At 38.5% G+C, this 10,667-nt stretch overlaps 1 protein-coding gene across 2 annotated transcripts; it reads right to left on the bottom strand.

Annotated features, from left to right (window-relative positions):
* Window positions 1-776: 776 nt before the first annotated feature.
* Window positions 777-9,515, bottom strand: PUT5 (Amino acid permease family protein). 2 transcript variants are annotated; one of them, XR_015976561.1, is made up of 3 exons: window positions 8,467-9,497; window positions 6,936-7,519; window positions 777-1,025 (listed from the first exon to the last, which is right to left on the bottom strand). XR_015976561.1 is itself a non-coding variant. In XM_008782694.5 (2 exons), exons 1-2 carry the CDS (start codon window positions 9,447-9,449, stop codon window positions 6,994-6,996), a joined length of 1,509 nt encoding a protein of 502 aa, XP_008780916.3. In that variant the 5' UTR covers window positions 9,450-9,515; the 3' UTR covers window positions 6,856-6,993. The 2 variants fall into 2 exon arrangements, 1 of the variants encoding a protein (XP_008780916.3); XM_008782694.5 differs by lacking the exon at window positions 777-1,025 and having other exon boundaries at window positions 6,856-7,519; window positions 8,467-9,515.
* Between the last annotated feature and the right edge of the window lie 1,152 nt (window positions 9,516-10,667).

Raw genomic sequence — 10,667 nt, 5'->3', positions numbered from 1 at the left:
ACAACGATCTACATAATATATCTAATGTTTTCATCTCGAAATAAGCAAAACATTTGATGATAAACTTTGTGACATCCGCAAAATTGTTCTTTCCCTCTGCTTCATTATTGGAGGATTCTTTATTGCACGACTTGCACGCCAACCACCCAGCCCCGGAGGGATCCCGACATGGGTCTTTTGTGCACATGAAATCTTCATATTTCCTTCTTTCGTGGACTTCCCACGACATCACATGAAATCTCTTGTGTAGGTCCCATGCATTCATTCAATTTTAAAAACAAGAAACACGGTAATAAAGGCTAGTTCAGTTTGCAGAAAGAAATTCTTCTCATCGAAATATTTTTTTTGAAAAACTGATGCCTGACAAACGAGCAAGAAATTCTTGCATATTTAATTGTTTATGAAAAAATAGCACATTTCAAAGCAATTTATGTTTGATTAAGCATTTATTTTTTTCAAAAAGTTGTATAAAATATATGTTATACCTTTAATAAAGAGAGAGATATTATCTCATTCTATCTAAAAGCTTAAGAGCATTTTTAATAAAAAAATATTTAATTCTCATTGGTAGAAATTGGATTTTCCTATGTTCCTGTGCTGTAAAATATAGGAATCTTATTTTCATAAGAAAACTACTTTCTTACCTCTCTTTTGAAAATTTCAACTAAACATGAAGTTATTCTCTAAATTTTCATTGTCCACACTCTCTCTTCTCCTCTTCCCATAAACTATATGAGTTATAAATGAAAAGAAAAAAAAATTACTTCCCCAGAAGGTATCGCATCCCAACAAGTAGTTCTTGATAATTAATCAATATAACCATCTCCATGATCAAAAATTACACCAAGATTACTTGGCCGCCTTTTTTTTCATTGATACACGCCAGCGTACAGGGAATGAAATGTTTGTTGGCCAAGTTAAATGAACTGCCACAGGGTCGTTTCACTGAAATCAAGCCTCATGAAACCAGAGGTCATCTCTTGTGGTTCGAGTCCTTTAAATACTGAACCTAGCATATACCAGACCTGCATTAAAAGGATAGTGATCTTCACGAAAACCGCACCAAAGAAAGTAAATAAAACCTTTGCAATTGCATGAAGTCCCCATTCTGAATTGAATAAGCTTGGTACGGAGGGGAAACTGACATGCATAAAGAAAGAGGATTTCTTTTACCAAACAAAAAACAAAAGAAAGAAAGAAAGACAGAGGATTTCTGAAAATGCTTGGATGACACACAAAAAAAATCTCACACAATACTGATTACACAAACAGTGCAACACATTCCATTGCTCCATTCAATTGCAGGCTTTCGAACAAAGCATTCATAACTTTACACTCTCAGTTGTGTTACATGTTTGTCTGAGTTTTCTAGGCTAACGGTAGGCCAGTGTTTTTCCTGCAACAAATCCTCTACCTGCTCAGAACTCTCGGAATTCATAGGCTTTTCTTTATTGTGCAAGAAAGAACCAGGAACAAAAAGCTTAACAATATACACTAAGGTGGAGGGGGAAAAGTATTGAAAAGAAAGTCAATGATTCAACAAGCACTGAACACTTGGCTTTCCTTTATGGTGCAAGAAAGAACGAACATTAAGCATAAAGGATAAAATAGCAAGGAGTGGAAAAAGGAAAAGGAAACTTAGGATTCAAGATATACTAAAAACTATCTTTCCGATTTTATCATTTTGATGTGGAAATTAATTGCAATGGGTTTCGTGTGAATTAGAAGAACTACTCTGGAAATATCATGTACAAATAACTGTAGGTTTAGCTAAAGCAAGACTTTTTATATTCTATGAATCCTTTCACTGGAACAGAGTTTTGAAGCAGTAACAACAAATAAATTGCAGGGAATCCTCGAAGGCAATCTGGCAGATTCAAGAGTAAACAGCGGGTTCCTGTACCTCCCTGATCTGGTGGCTACTTTTAAGATCTTGAGGGGCTGAGTAAGTCACAAAGAACAGTCAAAGTGGATCATTTGGTAGAAACAATCAAAGGGGATTTAATCAGAGAAAAAGACTAGAGAAATACAGGCGCCGAACGAAGATATCAATAACACAGTTCTAAGAGCACGACAAAAAGAGATCAATAATGATGTCACAAACTAGTATGTGGGAGATGCATATCATGATCATCATAAGCCTTTTCCTGTCAAAATGGGGTTGGCTGCGGAGGTGAAACTTTAAGTCAAGCAGGCTCCAAGATACACAGCAGATGCATGAACCGATAAATTTTTCAATCTGGACCTGGCACTTAACACTACACGTGAAGAAAATGTGTATTTTTCTCCTTAATGTTTTGCAGATAAATAGGTGATCAGAGGATTTCTCACGCATGGAAAATGTAACTGGATTGATAGAGAAACAATTATCACAATAGTAATGGCATCTCTGGCATACCATGACTTGGAACTGAGTCAAGAACTGTCAAAGATAGCCATCATAAACGGTAACCAGAAGTTAGAATGTCTTCAGCTGAAGAATTCCATGCAAGATATGGATTATCAGCTGGTGAAAAGGTTTTGTGCTGGAATTTACATATATTCATGGATAAAGCAAAGGGAGGCTTTGACTTCTATAAAAGGTTTCCGCGAAATGCTGAAAAAATTTGACAGGAATAAGAACAGATGAGCTTTTACTAGCTTGGGTTAAGTTCAAGATGAACTTTTTTTAGAGCTTAAGGGGGTAAAGTTCAGCCAGGAATCATGTTCAGAAAATGACAGGGATAGTATTCTCACGAAACACACCTTATTCATTGCACTTTGGCAATCTCATGTCTTCTCAAGTTTGTGCTTGTGGTACATTAGATTTGAATCAATCAAGCTAGGCATTACCAAGTCCTAAACGTGGTACCGCACTCCAAATAAATAAAGAATTCATGCTTGTGTGCAGAACTAACACATCTAGAAGTGACTGGTTAATCGTTTTCAGATTTTGCAGGGAGTAAGAAAAGCAAGGAGCATACTAAAGAATATGTTTTTCATGACTCTTGATGACATTGTATCATGGAGAAGTGATTAAGAACTTGTAGTTTCATACTCTTCATCTGCCACATAGGTGGAATATATCAGTGATTTGAAACTAGTGACACAGAAAAGAGAGAAGAATTTTCTTTTAAAGGCTGTTATTGTATATTTTTATAATAAATTAACAAAGATTTATTCTGAAAATTTTGTTGGAGTTTATTTTATCTTGCTGAAAGACAGATGTAGTTCATGCAGTGTGTCCAGTAAAAAGTTCCATGTCATCAAAAAGAATGAATGCCAGGAAAGACATAATGAGAGCAGGCTGACCAGAAGGAGTAACTTGCAAGGTCTGCAATAGTATGTACACATCTTGATGCGGCTGTTTAATGGCCGTCATATTTGCTATTTAATCCATGGCCAAAAAGCAAGACTAGCCTTTTATTACAGCACTGCTTTGCTTGTTATAATCAGATTGGAAATTGGACAGAAGTTAGACACTTGGGCATTAAAAGATCTGTAAGATTTAATAAGCTACTCTAATTGCACCTGTAGATGAGACCTTTGGTAAATGAACAAATATAGTATCAGGCATGATCACTTGGTGAGCAGTACGACTTAAAGACCTCTTAAAGTTCATTATATCATAGTTCAGACCAGTGCCGCATATGATGTGGACAACAGCTATGGTGTTGTTTGAAGCAATAGAACACTGAATTGGCAGAGCATAACCAATTGTATGAAGCAATAGGAATACTGAATCGGCTGAGCATAACCAATATAGAGGTTGGGTCTAGATTTGACCACATAGAAACATACATGTAAAGACACTCAATATCACCGGACAAACAGTGCTAACTGTCTCTAGATTAAAAGTTGGTTTTTGACAGACATGAACCACATTAATGGAAGTAACCGACGAAGCTAATAATTGGACATAAATCATCAAGCATATGAATCAATGTTTACAAGAGTACACCCACCCATTAGTTCTTTTATTATTCTAATCTGAGATGTTTTACAATTAGTGCTGAAAGAAGAAAGAGCTTTTGTTTCATATTGTCCCAAAAATATAATAAATCTAATTTTAACCAAAACTGATGTTAGATTATGATTTAAATAATTAAATTATATTATCCAAAGTGGTTGATGATTATTGAATCCCTTGACTTGGATTTAGTTAGTAACATGGACGTGTCGAACAGTATCCATTATCTAAATCTCCCAGTTGTAACCTTGAAAGAAAGAGATAAAGAAAGGATGCAACATTGGACCCTCCTCTTCTCCTGCATATGGAAAAAAACAGATCAAGGCAAGGACAGAGAAGCATCCTTTCCTTTGGCTCCACTACTCTGGCAAGAATAGAGAGGAAATAACAACATTTAGTTCGGCATAGATGAAGATCCAGATTTAAATTATAACGTATCATGGAAAATCTGAATACTATATTTTCAGATCTTGGAATGCTATAATGTACCAAATTTTCTTCTCATGCAGCATGAAATGTCACCTCTGTAATACCTATAACAACTGTGTTCTATTGTGATATAACTAGTATGTTTCCCATGTCAGATATTAGTTGCATTATCTGCTTAAAATATGTTTCTTGCTTCTTATATGTTACAAGTGCATTGCACTTCTTCAGACTAAATACAAGAACAGGTCAAAATTCAATATTTGCTTCGATGAGTCACCTCCACAGAATCAATAAACAAATCAGCTTGTGTTAGATTTCTGCATGGACATGGAACGTATGATTCGACAAACAGAAAATATCCTGTTTGCACTCCTTTCATGCAAAAAAAAAAAAATCCAATGGAAAATTGTATTGACTACATTCTACATTTTATGATATCTGGATCCTATGAAGGCTTTCCAACATGTCTATCTTGCACATATTTACCAAGAGGCCAAAAAGGCGGCAGATTGTAACACAAACTTTGCTAGGCAGTTGGGTTTGTATGGATCAGGACATGTATCTTCCATTCCTTGCCGAATATCTGTACTGTGTACATTCTTTCAAGCAAAAACATCCTCCACGAGAAAATGTTCTATCTATGTCATTCTACATTTTTATGATATCTGGGATCGTACAAAGGCTTTCCAACATATCCATTTCGTGCATGGTTACCATGAGGCCAACAGGGTGGATGACTGTAGTGGAAACTTTGCTAGGCAGACAGATGTTAATATGGATTGAGACATCATGCATCTTCTATTCATTGCTGAAGTTCTGTCTTTTGATAATTCAGCTCGTCTAACTGAAAAGATTTTGTAAGGGGTTGTGAAATCTTTTCTTCTTCATCTCAAATATAGAAAATAAAAATAAAAACAAAAAATTGTCTATGTCATCAGAGAAAGCAAAGCTTATTATTTCCTTTGAAACAGAAACCTTGATGCAAGATCTAGAATATAACCATTCTCTCTAAAACCAAGATCATGGCAAATCATACTTGCTGTTTCATTTATTAACTTGGGGTCTGACTGGTTTTGGCAGGAAAATTCGACATGTAAAAGTAAGTTTGGCTTGGACATCGATAATCAATGGAATTACAAATTCAACTTTGTACTTGTTTCTACTGTGTTGGGAAAACTGTCAGATTGTCATCACCATGTACTTAAAGCATCATGACGAACCATCAGATTGTGTTTTGCTATTATGTGTCTTTCAAGTCACGCATCAACCTCCATAGCTCATTGTATTCCAAGAATTCTTAGTTTATCAAATCATTCATAATCCCTCATGAGTTGAAGAGTCAAAGATTGATTATGTTGAACACAAGAAACAACTATATCAGCAGAAGCTTTTCTATATTCTTCGTGTTCTCATACCTTAAAAGAGATCCAACTTTGTTAATGCTGATGTACCCTAGAATAATCAAGTAAAAGTTGGGAGGGCTCCTTAGCACCAAGATTGGAAGGATGCTGTTGTATAGCTTAATTGCTTAATATCAAGCATAGAAGATTCCAAATTAGTAAATGAATTTGCAATCAAAGTAACATATAGACAAAAACAAATTGCTTCAGCCCATGATAGAACTTCTGTTTGAGCTGCTAAAACCTTGAATAAGACATTGGCCCTCTTTGCATAATTACAAAATGTAATTGCAATAGTTTCTGAATTGAGCCATTAATTAGGTGACAATGATAGGAAATTACATAATTTATCAACAAGTGCAACAAATCGAATCTGAAAGATGAATTTCATCAACTCTAACCTTTGAAAATAGAACAAGAAAACCCACAGAATCCTACCTATATCTATCTTAAGAATTCATTTCTCTAACCAATCTATCTCCTCCCAAAACTTCTTTATACTCCTTCCTTAAATTTAATTTGTGTTAAACAGGAACTGATTACAATATCTATCTGCTAAAAAGATGCCAAAGATTAGATATCAGTCTATCACTAATCATATATACTGGAGCTGCATCATTAATTTCCTTATATTGTTCTTCTTTTTCATTTGGTTTGCTGCAGCCATACAATGTTGACTCTCCTTACAATTACTTGTATTAATTTTCTCTCTTATCTCCTCAGGCGATTTGATTTTTACTGTTATTGTGGTATTAGTTTCTTTATTTGTCCTCATTCCTTTTGATGCATGGACCCTTATCTTGTCACTCAAACTGGGCATGCTTGCAACTTGTTCCCAGGAGACACCCTAACTGTTAATAATTCTTGCACATATTACCAGTTGAGATTAAGTACTCTATGTTGCAGTAATAACAAAACTTAAAGAAAGGTTAAAATATAACTTGATGGATATGTTATACAGCATGGTGAGAACTTTAAATAACTAATTGAAAGAGTTCATGCATATGCACCAGAAATCCAGAGTTTCACTGGAAAACCAAGATATGCAAAGTATAAGTAAGAGGAGAGAGATAAATCTATACAATGAGTCATCCGACTCATAATAAACCTTTCCTTTAGTCAAAAAAAAATAGATACATCTGCAGATAATGAATTACCTTACAGGCTTAAGTATCATCAATTCTGCAAAGATTCATGTAAGTGTACATGGCTTTACTATTCTACTTTTAAAACCCCTTCCAAGTCAATTTCAGGGTCTTCTGGCTCTGTTTTGCCAGATGAACGATCTGGCAAAAGATTCACAGAAGCCTCATCTATAACTTGCTGTTGTGTTTGGCCAGATTCAAAACTACTCTGAGAAAGATCAGATGTAGAAATAAATTCAATCCAATTTCTTCTCTTCATGTGTTCAATAGCAGGATATAGAAGAGCCCCGAATAGCATTACACTTCCGCTCACAATAAATGTCCTGGCGGAGGCCAGACACATGACAAGGATGAGCAGGAAAGTAGGAGGCAAACTAAGCAGCACTGCGCCCAATGTCCCTACTGGAACTTTATATGGCCTGTGAAGATCTGGCTTCTTGATTCTGAGTTTTATAAAAGCAGCAAACTCTAGAAGCATCCCCAAAGCATATAAGAAGTTAAGGAATTCCAGAATCTCCTGAAAGCTCATCCATGACAGGAAAATAATCCCAGTTGCAGAGAATAAGATGCTAATGGTTGGGGTTCCATATTTTGATCTACAAAAGCATCATTTAGACAAAAAGGAAAAACAAAGGTCATGTCATAACCTTAAGTGCGTTGCTATATAAATCTACAAAGAAATATTACCAAGAAAACAAATCACAGCCTTCAAAATTTTCCTCCAGAATTCAAATTATCTGAAAGCTTTACCCAAACTCTATACTCCTCCCATATGCGAGTCTAAATTAAAGAAAACTTATAAATCTATATCTGAGTGTCACTGGATCTGTATTAGTAACTAGTTCATCAATTTCTAAGCAATCAAAAAAACTGAATAGTTATCTTTAAGCTCTCATAACATCAATTTTGTAAAATAACAGCGTCGATGAGCGTAAGAAATTGCCATTAAGAAAGTTCAACAATCAGGTAAACCCTTATCTGCTTCTGCAAATTAGTTTGAATAGAAAAGTGAAACTGTCTACTCTCATTGCATGAAGACTTAGAATGAATTGCATCTAAGAACTCAAAAAGTCTTTTTTAATCAAAAATAACTCCTTTTTAACCAAATCCTCACTTGGTACTTCTTTATAGAGGAACTCGTTAATAACTAATGCACAAACTAGAAACTAAACGAACCTGTTTGTTTCAGACAACCGTGTTTTTGTTGCCCATGATGTCCATCTTTTTGGTCCATTATGGTTGATGAGTTTAGATGTTAGGGTTATCCTTTAATGGTGGCACTGTAGTTTATTTTGCTGTCTGCCTGCAAGTGCCCACCGGACCACCCACATCTGTTGCTCAACCTTTGGTTGAGTTGGTGTTGGATGGCTTCCCTCTTCTGAGACCTTGGGCTCTGTCCTTGTAAATCTTTTTTGAACAAAGGGCATTGTCCATTTTTCTAAAAAGAAAATACTGATCTTACTTGGATTCTTGGAGAATTACCATTGAGAAGCTTCCATTTTTAGGATCAGATGAGAGGAAGAGAAGAGGAAAATCAACCAACCTTATAGCAAAGAACGCCGGAAGCATCCCCATCTCACTCATTCCGAGCAATTGAAACGAATCACTACTCATCTCAGCCTCAAACAGTCCCATGTTCGACATCGCCGCGGCGGCCTGGATCCACCATCTGAGCAAGGGTCCCCCAATCACCAACCCGACCTGAGCAAAGTAGCCATCCGTCCACTCACCTTGCGTCGACCCATCCATCGCCCCGGTGCCGGCGAGCAAGGGGATCAAATAGGAGGCCACGACGAGGACCACCGCGCCGTAGAGCGCCCGGGGGAAGGTCCGAGTGGGGTCCTCGACCTCGCCGGCGAGCGTGCTGGCCTTGTCCCAGTAATTGAGATTCCAGAACATGCTGTTGAAGTAGCCCCGCCAGTTGACGCGGCGGAGATCGAGGGCGAGCCAGCGGCGAGGCTGGATCTTGGGGAGGGCGAGGAGGGCGAGGGCGAGGAAGGGGGAGAGGGAAAAGGCGGCGAGGAGGATGGCGGAGAGGCCGACGATGTGGAGGCCGCGATAGTTGAGGAAGGTGAGGGCGGCGGTGATGGCGGCGAGAGCGGCGGCGCGGGCGGCGGGGGAGAGGGAGGGGCTGAGGTAGTCGAGGAAGAGGACGGGGTAGAGGGCGTTGTCGAGGTTGCCGCTGGCCCACTTCCAGAGGCCCTCCTGGAAGCCCCAGAAGGGGCCGAAGGCGGACGAGATCCAGAGGACGTAGCCGCCGTTCGACGGGAAGCCGGCGGCGAGCTCTGCTGTCACGAGGGCCTCCGGGACGGACCAGAGGAGGGGGAAGAAGAGGAAGCCGAGGAGGGAGAGGAGCGGGCCGCCGCCGGCTCCTACAGAGTCCTCCACGCCAAAGGGGCCGCCGGAGACGTCGAAGAATATGAGGGCGATAAGCGGGAGGACGGTCAGCTTCGGCCGCGAAGAAGAAGCCCGCGGGCCACCGCCGGGCGCCGGGTCGGCGGATTCCTCCACCACCTCGCCGCCCATTTTAACTTAATATAAGCTTTCTTCGATCCTATAAGAACAACGAGAGGAGACAAGTCGTTGCCGTTGTGAAGAAAGGAGAGCGGGTGGGGTCCGGGGGACTCAATTATTACGCCGGAGAGATGGGAACTGGGAACTTATTCGATTCCGGACGCAAACTTTTTTCCTTCTTTTGACAAAAGATGAGTTGAAAAATTCTCTGCCTGGTTTCCAGTTGGAAAATATATACAACGCATGCAGGTAGAAACCCTTTTTTCTATTAATTAATATTATGATTGAAAAGGATTTTTTTTTTGGGGCCTTCCTTCCATCCAATCCATCCATCCATCTGATGGGCTTCAGGTGAACATTATTTTCCCAAAATTCTGATTAAAGAAAGGATATTTCCCCTTAATCTCACTCAAGATCCACTTGTTGGTCTAATGATTAGCCCCTGATTTCATCTTTTACATGTTTTTTGATTGAGTTAAATCTTCTAAATAATGGATGAGCAAGAAAATATAAAGCAAAGTGATATTGATTATGTTGGAGGCATTTCTTATTTTGGATATTCTATTAACATTTCTACAGGTGTTTAAGAAAAGAAGGGTAGTGAGGGATAAAGTCACATGTTTCTACTCTTTGTTGCTGCCACTGTTGCATACCTAGTGTTTCTTTCTTTTTTTTCTTTTTTTTTTGTTGGTGGTTCGGCTGCTTAAGCAGCACAGCCAGCTACATCACTAATAAGAATACTAGTAAAATCAATCGAAACTAGAACCTGTTGGATCCATAAAAACTCTCCTGAATGCTGCACAGCGAACGAGGCGATGCACTATCCTCTTTTGGTTCCCTTCAATCTCTTTTTAGGTTCTTTTGTGATTAAATTTGGTTTTATCCTATTATTTAATGATACTAACACCACCGCTTCCATGCTATCATAAAAAATAGTTATAAGCAAGAGGGGCATAGCAATACAGCATTGCTCCTCCCACCAAGAGAAACTGCAGGCTCGTGTTTCTCACATCATCTGAGTATTGAAAATTGGTTGGAGTCTTATTTATATGCGCTTTAGGCATGAGATCTGTTTGATTTTTCTCTTATTTTTGTCTATCTTTTCTTTGGATCGTACTTAATTTTGCCTATCTTTCTTGTCGTCTCGGGCTGGGCTGTGGAATGGATGCATAAAAACCAAGTGAAAGCACTTTCTGATCCGCTGGTACTGAGATGGTGCTGGAGTGACGT

This window comes from Phoenix dactylifera, chromosome 1 (assembly GCF_051530095.1).
Source record: "Phoenix dactylifera cultivar Ajwa chromosome 1, Ajwa_hap1_PhDact_Kaust_v1.1, whole genome shotgun sequence".
Taxonomy (NCBI): domain Eukaryota; kingdom Viridiplantae; phylum Streptophyta; class Magnoliopsida; order Arecales; family Arecaceae; genus Phoenix; species Phoenix dactylifera.
This window is presented reverse-complemented; position numbering and strand designations above follow the sequence as displayed.